At 29.4% G+C, this 20,482-nt stretch overlaps 1 protein-coding gene across 1 annotated transcript in view; it reads right to left on the bottom strand.

Moving 5' to 3' along the window:
- The window catches only part of LOC108566404 (octopamine receptor beta-3R-like), a 35,632-nt gene that overhangs the window by 6,119 nt on the left and 9,031 nt on the right, over positions 1 to 20,482 (bottom strand). The window contains exon 2 of the mRNA XM_017926263.1: positions 33 to 144. Coding sequence (XP_017781752.1) covers positions 33 to 144 — 112 coding nt within the window. The remainder of the gene's footprint in view (positions 1 to 32; positions 145 to 20,482) is intronic.

Here is a 20,482-nt window from a genome sequence, read left to right as displayed (position 1 = left end):
GCCCTTTCCGGCCATTTCCGTCAGCCACTTACCAGAGGAAAAAAGGTAGCCAGCACAACATGAAAGCACCCATGATGATCCCCAAAGTCCTGGCCGCCTTGTGCTCGGCCCTCCAGCTCTTCGACTGTTGCCTAATCGTCGTACCTGTAACAAAAACGTGCGATGGATTAAAAAAGAAACTCGCGAAGAGAAACAAAATGTGAATTATTCATCGCGATTTATAACCGCCTAACCTCACCCATTCCACAGGCTGAAAGCTTAATGGGCTTTCTTCTCAAACTTCGTTTCGTTTTTGCTTTCTTTCATTCTTTCAGTCTCTTCTCGTCTTTTGCGCTTGTTACATGAAGTTTTCGCAATTTGGAAAAGTTCGCGAGACAAGAGATAAAGCGCAAAATAAAAAGCTGGATTTTCCCTTCACCTCACACGACGTAGAAATTCTTTTTTTTTCGAAGCGAATGAAATATATATATATAAAAAAATGAAAAGAAAATGTGTGCGGCGGGCGTAAAAGAGATGTAAAACTACTTTAATTAAGGTGAAATATGGAGAAAGGCGAAAAACCACAGGTTTTAGTCACAGCGACTGGATTCAAAGGATGTCGTTGCGCCATTTACGAATGTTCGCAACGACATGAAATATGAAATAGGGGAAGAAAATTCTTTTCACGGCAAAATTTATTAATTAATTTATGAATGCGTTGCGTAACAACTAAACGATGTTTATTAAAATATGCCCATAGCCTTGAAATTCAAATTAATATTATGTTAGTTGCCTAATTTGGACCTCTGCTTTGTTCCTTTATGAATACATATTTACATCATAAGAAAATATAAATACAACAATTAAATATTTTAGTGCGGTTTCTCTCAGTCCGGATTAAAATTTAATTGAGCAAAATATAAATTAATAATAAAATTATTTTTGTGTACATAAATTATCGGTTTTCCCCATCATTAACTGTTATGTCTTTTTTAAGTTTATTTTTCTGCAATTTTATAGTCCTGAAACATGCGCAGGTTTCACATTAATTAGTCATTATTTTATATTTTATAAAGTAAAAAATGAAAATTTATTGTGAAATTTGTATATCAATTTAATATCTTAACTTTTGGTATACCGTGGAATTCTAGATACAACTTCGGTGTGCCGTGGGTGAGAATAGGTTGCGGCTGCTTTAATGGTAGACACTAGAGGTTTGGTTATGGCAAATTCGTTAATTTTTTCAGACTTTTTTAAGAAATTTATTTGTAGTCAAGTAAAATGGAACGGCAGAACCTATTATTTGCATTATTGCTATAGTTTAAAATCTGGATTATGAAAATTCTAATAATTTGTTAAAGTTAAGTTTCACTCAAAATACTATACTAAAGCAAACTGGTATTTCAAGATTGACAAGTACCAGTAATTAAAGCGCACCGACGAAAGCGCGGAGTGAAACAACCACGTCGAATGAACGAGAATTTGTATGTAATTTTAAAATATATCCAAACCCAAACTCCCCAAACCTAAACCACTAGAGTGAATGTCATATGTTCATTTGAAATGGTTTGTCATTTGTTACTGCGCGCTTTCATTGTTCGAAAACAAAAGCTTTTCATTTTCACCACCAGAAATATATATAAAAAAATAAATTGAATCAAAGTGAAATAAATAATCAAATAAAATAAATTGAAAATCGTGAAAAGAAAGAGACATCGCTAAAGCTCCCTATTGTAATTATGAAAGTTTCAAGAAATTTCCTGAATCGCTTGGAAAGTGGATATAATTGTAGCTTACAATTCGTAAAATAAGCCACTTTTCGACGAATAGTTTACTATGAATGTTTTATTGCAAAACGACGTAGTTATTATTTTAAAAATACATCTTTGTGATTGCAGTAATTACACAAGCTGCATTTAGTAATAAATAAAAAAATATTTTGCCCTATATTTTTTCTACTCTGTTTATATTAGATTCCGTTCAATGTGAATAATCCGTGAAATAATGTATATCACAATAAGTTAATATTGTGATAAATACTATAATAGAATAATAAGATTTGTTACAAAAAACGTAACATTATATAATTAATTAATTAATTGACAAAAAAAAATGAAAATAATATAAACTTATGAATAATTGCAATTGGTTATCATCATATTTTTGACTGTATGATGACTAATTTGTTTAGTCTTATTTTCTATTTTATATTATAATTAAAGTAATAAAATATGATATAAACAATCATACATAGTCAGAAAATAATACGAGTACCTCCTCGCATAACTATTCGCATTTGAGGAGACGAGAAGTCCCGGATTGTGCGCCTGCTACTTCATTTTGCAAACTTGTATTCTGACATATTATGTGTGATTGCTTTTTATTTGCAAAGTTTAAAAACCTTTGAATAAAATATCAGAAAAAAAAACTGCAAGAAAAAGCTATAAGAGAATAGAAAAAAGAGATTTAAGAAGAATTAGGTAAGTATCATAAATAATTATTTCAATTTTGCCGAAATTTTGCAAAATGAACCAACTTGTGATAAAATAAAAGATGAAGGATGATCCACGCTCTTTGACAATGTGTATATAATTTTGTTTGAAAAACCTTATATATAATTTTTCTTAAATATTTTTTCTGAATGGAACGCATTATTGTATTTTACATTAATAAAAGTCTTTGAATGGATTATGCTCGTTACGCAAGGTTCCACAGTATTTATTTTTGTCTAACATGACTGTTATAAAATATTTATAACTTTAGAGTCTTTAATTTTTTGTTGTAGCAAATTATAAAGAATTTTAAGAAATGAATACATACTTAGCGCAAACATGATTAGAAAAATCAACTGTTTTTAGGAACGGAGTGCAGTATGTAATAATCTGTGATAAACTGTGTAAACGACAGAGTGTCAACGATCATCCATGCAGATCCATGTGTTGACGTGTTACCTATTAGGCATCTCCAGAATACAGCTAAGTCTAACAATGAAACTTGATTTGAATATATTTCCATACAAAATACAATTGACCCAAAAATTGTTAGCACGAGATAACAACGCCTTAGAATTTCCAATAAATTGGGTGAACGAAATATTAACAAATCAGATTTTGCTTGACTTCTCAGTCCTCACAACTTAACGGCTCTTATTTTTTTATAGGGCCACTTAAAGGGACAGTTTATCAGATTAAACCACAAACAATAAACCAGCTTAAGAAAAGAAATATCACATTTGGAGCCATTACTTGTCAACAAGAAACTGGAGGTCATTTAAAGGATATTTTTTTCCACACTTAAATGAGAAAAATTCTAACTAACTATACCTTCATCTACAAAAAAAAATTTAATGAAATTTTTCAATTACAAAAGTTATATTTATTTTACATGAGATAGTCGAAGTTAGCCCACAAGTATATTATCAAAAACAATAATCGATAAAACATTATTTTCTATGGAATCAAATATTTTAAAACCTTATTCATTATGATTTAAGTAACAAATGGTGGTTGTCTTTATAATACTAAATTCAGCTGTAAAGATTAGTGTTGCTGTAAATACGTAGGCTTTAAAACTTATTGTGTATGCATATTTTCATTTTTTATAAAAATAAAATTAAATGCTTATTATCTCATAGATTTTTACTTCAAAACTTGTTCACAAATAAATCAGAGATTTCGGTAAAAGTTGTCATATTTATATATAAATAAATGTAATATTTGGCAAAAATTAATAATTAAAGATGAATCTTGTATTGAAATAAATTTTATTAGTATATGTATTTTTTTAAAGGCGTGAAATTTTTTATTTACAGTCTGTTCATCAATGTGAACATTAAGTAAATTTAAGATTGCGGTTGACATTAGGTAGGTAATCTTTCCCGGTGGATAGTTTACCATTATGATGCTTAGATTTTTAATTTGTTGGTTGGCTGTCGTCTTGTAGGATAACTTCAGTAGTATATTGATGCTCTGCGATTCCACTATTTCCTTTCACTGTGAATCTGCTGCTATCCTTAACACTGCTATTGTCCATCGTCTTGGCTGAAGGTCCATATGTTGAACCTCATTCATTTCACTGTCCATCTGTGATGAACGATGGCCCTATTGCTGCAAGCATCACAAAGGGCCTGGCTTGTTCAGGATTCGAACTGGAAACGTTCGATCGTGGGTAGGGCGACTTAACCATTCGGCTATTAGTCGCCCTATTAGTAAATTTACATTAGAAAATCGACGAATCTAATTTGAACAACAATAAATAATATGAATTTTGTTATCATTTCACTTTTATTTTACGAATATTAATCGTTGAGGTTTTGAATAAAATATGGTTCTAGGAAGATGATATATGAACAATATTTACTCATTAGATAAATGCATTGTTTGTTTAAAATCATTTTGTAGCCAAGAGACAACAAAATGATGTCTAGATACGAAATTATGATTGATTGTAAGAAAACAAAATACAGTAGAACCTCGCATAATGAGCACCTCGCATAACGAGCAAAATGAATTGTAAGAAAAATGACTCGCTTCGTTAAGCATGACGATGAGAAAAGAAGTCCCGCCTTCTATATTATTTTTAAAACTTGTGTACACATATTATGTGTATTTTTGAATACATTAACCATCTTCGATTTTCTTTGTCATATTTGTTTAAAGCGGTCTATACTTTGCAAATATAATTTGTGTTTGTTGTAAATGCAAAACACAAATATAGTGTGTCCAACCATTATTATAATATATAAACACACTATGTACTCTTTTTTATATAAACAAATATTAAAAGTGTTAAGAGACTTCCACCAAGTCCCCGAATTGATAAAAGTTATATAAATTAATATAAACTCACTTCACTGGGAGTAAATTGGTAAATTGTTCCTAGTGTTAGTGGTCATTCTTTCTTCTTAACGGAGAGCACCCCTGCTATGTAGATTGAATGTTGTCTCGCCGTGTTTTCTGGAAATGCAGGATCATATTTCTGGGACCAGGCTCTGAGCTCTTCCATTTTTCCTGCCACTTTTCCAGCAGTCTGGTCCTGGCAGTTTCTTTGCCCACTCCTCTCTGCCTCTCGCACCTCCCTCTGGCTAGGAGTTCGTTTGGTGGCATGCCAGCAATTATTTGAACTTCATCTCGGAAGATTGTTCTGTTAGCGCTGCAGACCCTTATTGCTCCCCTGCGCCGGACTGTTTCCAGAGCTCTAATATTAGTGGTCATTCTAGTTGCATCTTAGTTTGTGATCACGAAATTTCCAAACTTGTGTTCAGACATGATATTTGCGTTTTTTTTTGTGTGCAAAATTTAATAACACTTGCATGTTTCTGACCAAAGAATAAAAATAACTATTGATATGAAAAGCAAAATCATTAAAAATCGAGACCTTGTTATACTTTCTTTTCTTCAGCATGGAACGCATTATCGTAATTTACATTAGTTTATATAGGAAAATGTGTAAGCAAGGTTCCATATGTAAAAATATGTTGTTAAGAATATTATAAATGAAATATACTTATTTTGATTAATTTAAAATTTTATTTACGTATAAAATCGTAACGATTCTTTTATGACAAGTAATATATTCATTTAAAAGTTTCAATACTCGATTAATAATTGAAAACTTAACAAACTTAGAAAAAAATATATGTACATTTTCTATACACAATTAGATGTACAATATATTTTGAAATAACTTTTACATTAATTATATCAAAATTTTAACAAATATTATTTTATGTTTAAGAACATAGCTTTCTTTGCAGCAGTTACGTTTTGTTTCATTTTTAATACTGTAATAAATATTATTATTTAATACAGGTAGACCACAGCTATTGAATAATTCGGTTCCCGTAAAAAAATCTAAAACAAGGAGACTTCGCTTTCGGAACAGAATGTCAAATAAAATAGCATTCAAAATTTACTTCCCCTAATTTACGTTATCTGTTATCTAATGATATTATGCATGAATTACTGTTATAAATGTATAAGCAAGCGATCATCTGGGCTTCAAAACCGAATTATAAGCATTTTAAATAAGAGGAAAATTGTTTATATTTTCAAACAATTCAGTTTCCAATATTTTTTTTATTAATAAAATTATATATACAATACTCCAAACCTTAATAAATTACATGAATTATAAATCATTTGTTTTGTTTTGTATATTTATTTTTTTCTATTTTTTATAATAAAATTTCTTTTTTTGTAAAAATATTGGTTTACGTTATTATTTTTTATTGTAATTTATTTTATTTAATTATTTATTTGTAGACTATATTAAATTCAAACAAATTTTATTTGCAACATTTAAATTGCAGTATATAATATGTGCGTAGGCGTCGAAGCGGTTACATAAATGATGGACTCGTAACAAGAGTAGAGTAATTAAATCGCTCGACTGCTGTTCCAGCTTTAATTGCAATCGCTACACCACGGCCAAAACCCCGCCAGAGATAACCGATGCAAATTCAGCAGAATCTCCATTCGGTTTCCGTGCTGCGAAATCTCCCCTATCAAAACCGGAAGCAATTAAAGAAGCAAATCTCGTCCCCCTAGAAACTACGTTTTCGGGTGCTCAGGTGTTGCCGAGCCCGAAGTGTTATTTGGATGATTATTCAACGTTCCAAAATGGCATTCGGGCCATGAATTATGCGGCATAATTTATGGTCATGCAACACACACATACATACACTTTATATGTGCCGAGATGAGCTTCGGAATTGATGGCAACAAGCCTTCAAAAAATTTGGACTAAACCGCAATTCCATGTTCCAATAATATACATAAAAAAAACCTGGCATAGTCCGGAATGTTTAAGAGCGTATTAAATAAAAATAAATTTCACTGTATAAACGAAAAAAAAAAAACGATTATATTTATACTAAAAAAATATTTCTGTGTACAATTTGTTTAAATTTATTTGTAGTTTGTAGTTGCATTAAAATAAACTATATACATCCAGACTGACCGATGCCGCACTATTCGAGGTATTACTGTATAATATTTTTATGGATATATGCAATAATAATAAAATATCGAAAAAAAAAATCGAATAAAAAAAATGAAATAAAACTAAAATTAAATATAAAAAATATTAAATTCATTTTATTATTACAATATAACTAAAAACAAATGATTTTAGTGTAATCCAAATTTAGTTAAAGTGAAATTTAGCCTTGTTGAACGCTTCTTTTGAACAAATACATTTTCTATACATTTCAGTTAACTTCACGACGAAGTTTTACCATATTTATATGAGGAAATTTATTGAAATTTCTTCCTCCTGTTAACATAATTGATTCCATACACGTTTGTAATATTATAAAAACGTTATCAAGAGAATTTCTCTCTAATATATTAAATGCATCTTGAGCACATTCAATAAATTCATCAATTGTGTTTGGCGAAGTTTCATGTTGCAGTGATTAAATAGAGTATAAAAATCCAAATCGAGGACGTTTAAATCGGTAGTGATTGTGATTTAAATTGAAAAATCAAACCATTAGTACAACCGTGTTCACGTTATTTGGGTTAAAATTTTCCATTTTGAAATTACTGCGGTGACTATTATATTTAAAAAAAAAACTAAATTTTGGTCTTCAAATTCCAACTTAACTTAACGACTGTCAATTATGTTATGTTATTTAGTTATCAATGAAAACAATACCAATATAATTGACAGTTACTTTCAAAACTCTAGATAATTAATAGTAAAGTGAAACCACAGTTTTTGGAAAATCCGGTGTTCGAGAACCGAACCGAACAATTGTTATCAAAATGGTTTCTAAAAAAAAAATGTTCATGGACAAATAGTTCCATGAAATAGTAAATACATTTTTATATAAATGTGTAATCATAGTAAAGTAAAACCGCAGTTCTTCATATTTTCGATTCTCGCTCTAATTCTTTAATCAAAATAAAATTTCCCATAATTTATGTTCATGCAATAATATTTTCACGTTTATCCGACATGATAAAGTTGGTACGAACCACAAAACCAACAAAAATTTGTCGGCCTCCACTTTCCGCTCTGAAATTCACATAATTTATGATCATGTAATAATATGTACAATATTTTTATGTATATTTGCAATAAAAGTAAAGTGAAACCAGTCCTCGAACAATTCTTTTTTGAAGAAACATACTAATCAAGGAACTAAGTGTATATTAAAAATAAATTGCACAAAATTGGACAGTGAAAAAAGAATAAACAAAATTGTGTATAATTTTTTTTAAATTTATTTGTAGTTTATTGCATAAAATTAAGTTATTTTGAAATTTCCAAACCTGACAATTTTAAATCCGGATTGATTGAAGTCGCACTAAGCGAGGTATTGCTGTATAATATTGTTATGGATTACATATAATAAAGTGAAAGATCAGTTCTTGAACCATTCGGTTTTCGAATAAAAATTGTAATCAAAAGAATCTGTCCTCCTTAAGTGAAATTCCCATAATTTATGTTCAAAAATATAACTTTATATATACAATATTTTCATGTATTAGGTTGTGTAATAAGTTCCCGCTTTTTTGTATTTTATATTTTCCCGGAGTTTTGTGTATTGTTAAGTAAAGTATATACAGTGAAACCTCGCATAACGAGTTTAATCCGTTCCAAAATTTCCGGATTTTTACTCGCATAGTGAAACATATTCAAAAATACATATAATATGTGTATACAAGTTTTAAAAATGATGTAATAGGCGCGCATTCCGGGTCTTTTCTTCTCATCGTCACTCGTTATGAGAAACTCGTTAAGCGAGTAATTTTTTTTTACAATTAATTTTTGCCTGTTAAGCGAGTTTTCACTGTATATGCATATATGCAAGTATTTTTCTTGCTCTACAAACCTATTTGCTTCAATTTTTCGAATTAATTAATTTTAATATATAATATATTACTTAATTTATTAGTAATAATATGATAATTATCATGTTTATACGTAATAATTGAACAAGTGAAACTTCAATTCTTATATCACTTTCTGAACATCTTTTCGAATAATTTATGATAATGCAATAATAAATATAATATTTTTATATATAAATGTAACAATAATAAAGTGAAATCTGAATTATTGAACAATTCAGTTCTCGAACAATATTTTTAATCAAAATGACCTGACTTTTATGCAATACATATGATATGTATCGAGATGAGCCTTGCAATTGATGGTAAAACAGCCGTTAAAAAATCTGGACTTAATCGCGAATCCATTTTCCACCCTAATTGTCTAGAAAAAAAACGCTCGTCCATCACTCGCAATACGGAAAAAAATTGAATTGAAAATGTTTTCGCAGAGAATGAGAGGAGAGAAAGGGAGATGATACAAATCCGAGGGTTGTTTTTTTTTTTTCAAAAAACCATCTGACGAATACTTTTTTTTATACACATCACGTGTATACACAGCTCAAATCACGTGGAACAAATAAATCCTCTTGTGATTTTAATCCTTGCTATATATATATGTATTTATATATAGACCTATAGGCTCAACAACACGAATATGTTACAAATTCGATATGAATATTCTGAATAAAATATATCGGATTAACCGAAATAAAACATGAGATGATGTACGTGATGTGAATAATGTATAATAATGAATGAAACAAATCGGATCAAAGTTCAATAATGTTTTATGATTTATTGAAAAAACAGTTTTAATAACATTATTTAATATATTAAATTTCCTTGTATTTTATTACTGTTATATACGATATTGATGTTTTGTAATTAATTTTGTTTATTGCAAATGTATCTGCATTTCGTATCAACAATACTAGATTGTGAATTTATGAATTTAATCTTGATAATATTCGCATTACTTTAATTACCAGAAGGAAGGGATTTTTTTTTAATGTTTTTAGTTGATGACAGATGTGAGGATGAATTTCTTCTGAAAGTTAATTTTAAATATTTTTTATCGCAATGGCTGTACTATGCCATCAAAAGAGCCGCATACGGCTCCGGAGTTGAGGGCTTCCGCCTCTATCTAAAGCAAGGGTCGGCGAACCGGGCTAAAGACGTTTACTAATTAAAATATTATAAATTTAAGTGAACTTATGAACAATGATGCTAAATTATATTATTTATTCTCCTTTTAAATAGATTCAATAAACCTTTTGAATTTAATTAATCTATGATTTTCTCTAGATGTTATTTTGATTATATATAGTTATTTATAGAGAAAAACTAAAAACATCGTAAAAATAAATAATATCGATAAATGCAATAAACAGTATTTACAATAAACGAACAGTATTTTTTATTCTAGTCAAATATGTCTATGTTCGATTCACCAATAGACGATAAATATTTGGAAAAACTTCCAATTTATAAGATAAGTGATCTTCCTTTCTCATACTTCCTCTCCCTATCCCTTTCATAAGCAATGCATTGACATTGACATTTTTTCTACATTTTAGTTCTATATACATAATAATGTGCCGTGTACATTAGCACTCAATAATTAGTAGTAATAGTGTAAATTTTATGTGAATTATTTTTGATAAAATCATAATACAATCAATTCTTAATATAATTAATAAAACTATTAGTGTCCTGAAAGAATATTTCAATTTTATTGAGTTCATTGTTGCTAATGTATTTAACTAGATCTATTATTCAATTAGATTTAGATAAGTCTTAGTTGTAGTGTCATTTAATCAACACAATTGCAAAAAAGTAAGAAAAATGAACGAAGATTAGAAATATTTAAACAAGAAGTATTTGTATAAAACAAAAGTACAATTTGTTTAAATTATTGAATCATAAAATGTTTTAGATACAAATATTAAAAGTACAAGAAATCATTGAAGTTTTATGATTTTCCAAAGCTTTGATGAACATGACAATACATACAATTCAACTTAATTCTCCATGCGTGACATTAAATTATTTACAAATTAAATAATTCAGAAGAGAGACATGGAGACAGTTGCAGACTATAGACGCAACGTACAAACTTAATTAGTATTAAAATAGACTAGGTGGGCGGATTAATTTGTACAGGCCACACAACCTCGACCTATTCCAAGCACGTAACCAAGCCAAGGTTTACAAGGTTTACTCTCATACTTCGTTTCATTCAGGATCTGCAGCCGGATTTCTCGTAAAGAGATGAGCAAAAGAAATAAATCACCCATCCCCATCGTTTTCCTGTTGTATTATTGTAGGCAAGTAGGTCAAAGTAAGTTCGATACCATTTCAACTAGCGTGCGGAGGGGGATTAAACGCAAACCCATTTTCTTGTTAATCTGCCATTTCTTGCATTCAGGCCAACAACGGCGGTAGCAACAACAATGGGGCAGTCATCGGCGCGCGTTCGCAAATTACATAAATACGCATACAAAAATAGGAGTGCAACGTATGGATTTTCCGGATACGCGAATTCCCCAAGATCGTATCACTTGGAACTGGAAAGAGAGAGAGAAATAAAAACAACAACTTGAAAAACTTTAATAGGCAAAATCGATGCTAAAGGAGTGAGAAACTTTACTTGTTTCCGTCACTCAACCTTTGTAATTTATTTCCTCTCCGTTTGTGCGCTTCTGTAGCTATTCTCAATATTAATTAGAATCCTTTCCAAGTGCGTTTTGTTCGCTTACTGCTTCTGCTATACTTTACGACTTTCTTTTATTATTCAAAGAAATAAAGTTGCATGTGTAGACGATGCTGGTATCGTTGTTTGAGCTTAGTTGAAACGGAATGAAACAAAAAATATAAGGTATAATTGAAAGAATGTATAAGGGTTGAAGATAGGAATAGATACGAGAGGAAGGAAGGAAGTCTCTGGGTCTTTTGGGTTGTGGATTTGAGGCCGCACGCGCCACCCACGCGGGTTACAGGGGGTAAAATCAATAGGGATCTCGCCTCTCCGCCGCCCCCAGCCACCACACACATTCCCACTCTCATAACATGCACCCCTTTCCCAAAGGGGTGTCGGTCGACCGAAGGGGGGAAAGGGTGTGGGGGATCGCAAATGCTGGTCCGCCTGAAACAACGAAAGGCAACCGGAAAGCTGGTGGGAAAGGGCGTCGAATGGAATCGAAATAATAATAATACAAAAAAAGGGGATTCAAAAGGTTACCCTATGTGGCCTATCCCAAGAACAACACTTCAATCCATAATAACGGGCGTAATCAAAGAGGAAATGAAATTTAATCAATTACATCGCTCTCACCAATTACACGGCCTCTTTATGTTCCTTCAGTTTTACGGGGGAAAGGAATTGCGCGAGTTAATTTAATTTCACGTTTTAGCAAATTCCATCCATTAACCAAACGATCTTCTCTTTCTTTTTACATGAGCAAATTTAATCACGTTTACGTTAAAAAATTGCAAGGCTTCTTTTGTTATTTTCATTAAAGTGTTATGAATATAAATTGTAGATGCACCAGATGTACATTAATAATATACTAAAGTAATAACAGATGAAGTTTATACATTTTTTTATTATGTATCGTTAATTTTTTTTTATAATTTGTTCGAACTAAATGTTGAGTGAATTAGTTCGCTATTAATTATGAAATAAATTTACTAATGTATAATAATTTTCAATCGTAGTTATAAGATAAAATACAAATTATAATATATGTATTTATTCTCGTATTATATAAGATACATTTTAAAAGTATTTCTTTTAAATATTTCGATCTTTCTTTAAAAATTGGTTACTGCTTCAGACTTGATATAGTTTTATATTAATAGTAGGGCTTAATGATTCTTTTATCTATAAATTACTATATATATCAAAATTAAATTTTCAAAATTAGATTTTTATTTATATGTCAAAGTTCCACTATTTTGAACTGAAGACTGTTATCATGAATAACAAACATATGAAACTTATATTTAGTTGAAAGATTTTTAATTATTTGTCAAAGTTGTACAATTTTGGGACACAAGCAGTTGCCTAAATTGAACCGATCCAATTGGAGGAAAAAATAGAAGAAAAAAGTAATAAAGAGTATTTTCTGTAAATCCGTATCAAAATTAGGTTTAGTTAAAAGATTTTCAATTATATGTCAAAGTTACCTAATTTTAGTCAACAGTTTCTTAAATTGGACTGATCGAATTGGAAGATAAAATAAAGATGTAATAAAGAGTATATTCTATATATCTGTTTCTGTTTGTAATTTTGGACAACAAACATTGAACTTATCTAATTGGAGAAAAAATCAGTAAACAGTATAATTAAGAGTTTAATACGTCGTGGCGATGATTGTCACTAAACGTCATTAACGTGTGATTGTTCTGGACGCCACTTCTTTAATCTTCGAGAATAAAGACATCACCACCTCTCGTATCATTTACCAATCTCGGACAATAGCCCGAGATTGGCAGATTTTTTCCACACACGAAAACCTGATTTTTTTTAGATTTTACAAAATTACAAAATCCCAACTTAGGTTTTAGTTAAAATATCTTCAATTATTTGTGAAAGTTGCCAAATTTTGGACTTTGTTTAATTGTATAAATTGGACACTTTGGTTGTTTATCTCTTTTAACAATTACAACATGATTTTATATTTTTTGCAACAAAATTAAAAATTTCAATACATAATACAATGCACAAAATGTCACAAAAAGTTTTGAAATTTTTTTTTACTTTTTTTAACGTAGATTCCAAATATGTGACTTTATTCTTTATATAATAAAATGAAACATATTTTAAATTTTGAAATTTATTTATGACTTTTTTTGTAAAATTATTTTTCTAACTAATAACTCTTATATATGTATTTACTTTCATTCATATTAGTACATCTTGATTGGTACATTAATTTGGGGAATAAGCAATGATTTATTTTATTTAGTTTACAATATTTAAAAAAATATAGAGATATTCAGAAAAATTGAGACCTTTGTATGTAAATTTGTATAGTATTTAGAGATACACTACCACGTGGAATACCAACAATTTAATACAGCATAATCTCGCATACCGCTCGATCAGTACGGATTCACTATAATCCGATTAGTACACATTTATTGCGGTTTATTTTTGTATGTATTTAGTTCCTCAATATGTCTGGTTTCAAATAGTAAAATAGTTCGATAGTTATTGCTAAATTACTTTATTAAATTTTATTGAATATTGCTTTTATATTTATTGAATAAAAAATATGATATACAATTTTAATACTAATAAAATCTATTAGGTACTATTAACTACAAATTAATGGGTTTAGTTACGACAAAAATATTGACAAACGATCCTATCTTACCTAACTTCAAAAAATTGATGTAACATTTGTATAGGATGGGGCACGAATATTGCTAAAATGTTAAAAATCAAAAATAATAAAGAAATAAAATATTAACAGAAATATTCACATTTGTTTTTGCAGCAACATTTGTGCCCCTCTCTACAGTACAAATTGTGGATGCGCCGGGAATATAAATTTACCATTAATATAAAAACAAAATTGAAGAAGTAATCCTACTTTATGGTATGTAAATATTAATTTAACAATTCTTAAGGGAATAAAATCAATTCAGCACCAGCAAAGTAAAACACGAAACGACACAACAGGGTCTAACGTAGTAAATGGGCCGGATACGATTGTAATAAATGTTCAGCATGAGAATGGTCATTGTGTTCGAGTGTTTTTTTTCTTCACTACGCCCACGTTCTTATATAGATTTCTCCTTCCTTTTTTTTGTAATGGTGGTCCCTGGGCGAGGCTGAAGAGAAAAAAGTCGTTACTTAAATTGCGTTACACGAAAGGACCACAAAATCCTAAAGATTTCCTCTATTTCCATTTTCCATGTTGCTGTATTTCCTTTTTTTGGTATAGAAGTAATGTATAGTTATAAAACGAACAATTTGATACGCGAATATATTGAAATAAATAACATGAATAAATACATAGTTTATCAAAGCAACAGAAAATTTAATTGATAAATTCATAAACACAACTATTTCATACCTCATTAAACGTTACCGCTGACAACGAAGCTTATATATAACAAAGTCCGTGATATTAAACAAAATATGGAAAGAAGTTATACTTGATGAAGAAATTATTATCAAAGTAATTAGAAATAAAATTATCTAAGTTTTTAAAATGTTGATGAAGGAGAATTGATTATGGTTTTCAATAGAAAAGTGAGAGATAAAACTATTTTATTAAGCTTAGATTATTTCTGTATTTGAAACTATGGAGAAAATTTTGGAATTTTGCAAAATCATTCAACAATGTATGTAAATTTGTTTAAAATTGAATACTTTTTAAAATATGAGTCCAAAGTTGAATGTTTGTGCCTTTTCTCTCTTTCATTTAACAATTTCTTATATGAATCTAAATGAAAATATTTTTTACGGAAAAATAATACGTTTTAGCCCTTTGGCCAGCCTATTAATATATATTTTTAGATTTATGTTAGAATTTATTTTTTTTGTTTTGAGAATTGTTATTGTATTATTGTATTATTTTTTTTTATTGATGTCTGGCCAATAAATTATTACTATTATTATTAATACATTTTAAATATAATTTAAGAATTTTTTTAAATATTTAGATATTTTCTTTAATCTCATATTTCTCTTTTTTACTAACAAAGTTTTCTAAATCTTCCACTGAAACAAACATTATCATCTAAATTTTAAATATTAAATTTGCAGACTTCGTTATATAGAAGCTTCGTTATCATAGGTAATTTTATATATTTCTGCATTTATTGACACAGAGTAATATCAAAAAAGTTCTGGATTTTGAAAAGCTATAAAACGAATAATTTTAAACGAAATTGTTTTTTTTTATGAATATAACGAAATAGTAGATTGTTTGAATAAATACATATTTATTTACATATTTATCCTTTATTTTTTTTTTAGTAATCTCGAGAATCAAAACGTTACGAAACAAATAAGTTGAAACGTGAATCATTTGGAATTACAGATGAATAAATGAATAATTAACAAACCGAAGCAATTGATTTTTTAATTGATTTATTTTGGCAGACTATATTCCTGTTTTATTTGTACAGTGATATGTGGAGAACCACTTCAGCTTTTGAAAAATTATGAAATGAATAATTTCATATGCGAATCAATTGAAATCGAATAACGAATATAGCACAAGCAGATCAAAGATCGACGCAATTGAAATGGACTGAGAAATTCATAAGCACAAACACAGGAACGTATATAGATGAGAAAAATCAATTTGTCAAGGGGACGTGCATCAATTTTACAAATTTAATTAAAGGACATGAAAAGAAGAAAGATAAACAAGTGCATTCAATATGTTATTAAAGTATGCAATTGGAGTTAGATGGTAGCATTCCCTAGATTTTTGTTTTGTTTCTGGGAAACGAGAATTTAAAACTATTTTTCCGGGAAAATTAAAAGAAGTACATAAAAAGTTATAATAAAAGATTTGTATGTTCCGATAAAAATTTAGGAGCAGGGTTTTTCTTCATACATAAATCCGTTACAATAGAGCAATACCTCGCATATTATGGGTAATATGACACACTGTTTAAAACCGCACTAATCGAGTACTTTAAAACATAAAAATAAATAGCACAAAAAAGAGATCATCTGGCCAGTGGGCAATATATTGCCCATTATTGCTCTGTACAGTCAAACCTTGAGATTAAAATTTTCAAATTTAAATCCATGTAAGGTCGTGTCCCATATATTGAATATGCAAAAAAAAATATTTATTTTTTTGTTTTCCGGTACACTCCTAAAAAATTGCCCATTACTGGTATAGAGGAAAAAAACGGTCATTTATGTAAAAATAACAATTTTGTGTACTAATTCTTTAGAATTTATAGTGAATCCGCACTAATCGAAGCAGAATTATTTGAGGTATTGCTGTAGTTTTAATAAAAAGTTGTTTATAAAAGAGGATTATTTCATTTTTTATTTAAAAAAATCCAGTATTTTTTTTTCAAATAATTGTGTGGGACATTTTTTCAAACATTTTCACCGGGGAATTAAAAATTAAAAACGAGATCTTTATGGTTGAAGTATTAAGGAAAAAGGGATGCCCTCAATCCTCGTATATTATTAAGTCACAAAAGTTAAAGCATTAAAGGGGATTTCTCTGCATGCTACAGCGGATTTATTTGTACATGTATTATGCATTTTATTGAAAGGCCATATGGAAAAGACCGGTCCGTCTCGACGAACTTTTACGACCCAGTGGAACGCGCAAAAATAAAGTTACAACAACATCAACGAAAGAGAAAAAACTTGAATGGAAAATTCCACAAAGAAACATTACACCAACAAAAGGGTGAAGTACTTTCAACAAAAGTAGTTGTTTGTTCGATTTTTTTTCTTCTCTCCTTTATCTTATTCTTCTTTGTCTCTTTTTTTTGTTTGTTTTATCGAGATTAGCGTGAAAATTAGATATCTTTTTCCTTCTATTGCGAAACTTCGTTTCGGCTTAATGGTCCCTGTCCTCTATTCGCTCGTAAATACGCGGGGATGCACCATAAAAGCACCAGATGTACGTGGCATTAAATGCGCTACAGCAATAATAGAGGAAAAGAAAATGAGGACACGGAAAGCGAGAGACAAAGGCGAAATATCATTGATTTTAGTGAAGCGAGAAAGAGACGAAGGAAATATAGAGAGAGACTTTGAACAATAGCAATACATCTTTATTATTTCAAGAAACTCCTCATAAATTGCCATCCTATATAGAGAATTAACATCGTTTCTTTTCCATCCACTGTTCCAGACTTTTAACAAGAAAATATGTCTGTCTTTGTACAAATTCCAACTACAAAGTAATTTATACTGATGTAGAAATGTTAACGTTAGTTATTTCAATTTAAATTTACTAACAATGTTACTTTCATGGATGGAAGCATTTTACGAATTCATTGACGTGTAATAATTATAATGTAATGCAAGTATTCTAAACGGGAGCCATGTGTATATTATTAGAATTTCTTTACTACCTGCAATTTGATTCGTGTCGAATGAATAAAAATGATGTCAAGGATGGTCGAAATAGAAACAGGTTGGAAATCACTGATATATTCGATGTTTATCAAATGAAAACTGTTGCTTTGATTATACCATCATTAGAGGTAGTTGAATTATTTTAAATTTCTAAAAGTTGCTTTGATTGAACCACTACTTACAAAATATATTATGTATAAAGCAAATAGAAAATGCATAAAACACATTCCAAATTAATTAGTAAGACAATTTTACTCAATAAAAATTTAGTCTGTATTGAAATTTTCAAACATTATTAACGTATATTGCAGTTTGTAAAAAAAATATTTACGTAGTCTTATTTATGGATAACAAGAAGCAACTATTTGGATTAATATTCCGTTTTGAATGAAGTTAAGGCATTAATTAGAACAACGGTTTCCTTACACGTTGTAAATACTTTTTTCGAGAACATCCTTGAACTTGATTAATTCGTTTACGTAATATTGAATAAATGTGTAATTATAATTTTGTAATGTGTAAATGATAATTTTAGAACCAGTCACAGCAGATGCTAAAAATGATGATTTCAAGAAATAACTTCCATATATTGAAAATAAAATTGGTATGATCACCAAAAACTTTTTATTTTCCAAAATGGAGATATGAAACAATTATTTTTACTTTAAGTTTAAAAATTATATCGTTCGATCAGTTATCTTAACGGTTGATTAGTATTTGGAGCCGTTCATAATATTTGAAAAGTAAATGATTGAATTATTATCATTTGTTAACAAAATCGCTTAAGAATTGATTTAAGAATGTTTGGATTATTCAAATTCTAAATCATATTTATTTATAAAATCTTAAGTGTTGTATTAGGGATGGTGGTGGCAGCCTTCTTTTTAGCTGGAATCGATGCTTCAGAATATATTCGCGTGTTCTGCGGGTCGACATTAAATATAGAACCTAAGGTCAGATTGTAATCCATCCGAGTAATCCAATTATTTTCTATTACATCGGGTCGACATTAACTACTTCAAAATAATGTTCGCTTGAATCTAATCCTCACTTGATACTTTTAACTTCAACATATTCACTTTAATTTATTTATATAAATTATAGTTTGTAATAAATGCAAATGGTTTTGAATTGAAGTGAATGAGTTGGATTAAAGTTTTTGAAGTCTGCAATAACAGTTGGTGCTCTCGGTGCAGGACGTATTTAAGTGCAAACAGACAGCGAGCATCAAAGCGAGTTGAGAATCCTCAAAGTTCCGGAGATGGGAGATGGGTTCAACTTCCCGTTTTAGTTATGCGAGAAGTTGATTACGGGGAAAACAGACGAACAAAAGGGAAGGCGCTCATCCTAATGAAACTTTGGATTTCCAATTTGCACTGCATTCGACGTAAACAACGGGTTTAAATCGTCATTTGTAGTGAAGGCTGTATGTATATATTTTGGTTCTGAGATGCGTTTATGTGTAATACGAAAACAAGATCCATTAACTCGTTAATAAATACAATCCTTCCACAGCATGAAAATGTTATCAACAATATGGTTGTTTCCAAATAGATTAGATCAATATTAATGAATCTTAGTTAATTTGCTTTTCGAACATAAAATCAAAACAAAAACACCTCGGTTTCCGAACAGAATCTCAATTTTCCGACTTGTGAAATTGGAATTTTTGGTGCAGTTTAAGAACAATCTGACACGGTCAAACTGAACATGAGGTAACGGAATGGTGGGTTTCCAACATATTTTACTTAGATCATACAGTTATTTTAAAGTACACTAAAACCATGAATCTCGGCAGCTACAGTTTAAGGACAATTAGTTTTTATTATTTAAAATCAAAATATTCCGGTTTCCGAACAGAATCTCAATCTCTCGACGGTATCAACACAGTTAACTCACAGTACACTAGAGCCTCAGTTCTCAAATCCCACAGATTAAGAACAATTCGGTTCTCAAACATAAAATCTAAACAAAAATAATAAAAAAAAATCGGTTTTCGAACACAATTCCTCGACAGGCAAACTGGAAATCAGATACAAGAAATTTGAGAATTGAACATATTTTACTTAATGATCTCACTTCATTTAAAGTTCACTAGAACCTCAGTTTTCGAAGGCGGCAGTTTCAGAAAATTCGGTTTCCGAACATAAAACCAAAATAATGAGCTAAACTTGGATAATATTTCTCTATTTTTAGAAAAATATGCTATAATATTTTTGTTCGATTTATTTTCATTCTTTTCTTTGCTAATTTTTAACAATTTTTAACATGTTCATTTTCTTAATTTGTATCTATATCTATATTAGTTTGACTTTTTTTACGGCGATTTGAGTTGGTTACATATTATATAGAAGTTGTAGATTTATATTTTAATACAGTAGTAAAGTAAATTTTATTGCATACATAAAAAAATACATATACAACGAGTTATTGACCGCATTCTTTCCGCTCCTTTTAACACATTTTATTAGTATATTTTATTGTTATTAAAGAAATATATATTTTCATGTTTTTTTTTTATAGTTTTGAAACTAATAATATGGAAAATATTCATCTTTCTACGATTTATTATTTCACT

Source organism: Nicrophorus vespilloides, unplaced genomic scaffold (assembly GCF_001412225.1).
Source record: "Nicrophorus vespilloides isolate i.1.1-1 unplaced genomic scaffold, Nicve_v1.0, whole genome shotgun sequence".
NCBI lineage: Eukaryota > Metazoa > Arthropoda > Insecta > Coleoptera > Silphidae > Nicrophorus > Nicrophorus vespilloides.
This window is presented reverse-complemented; position numbering and strand designations above follow the sequence as displayed.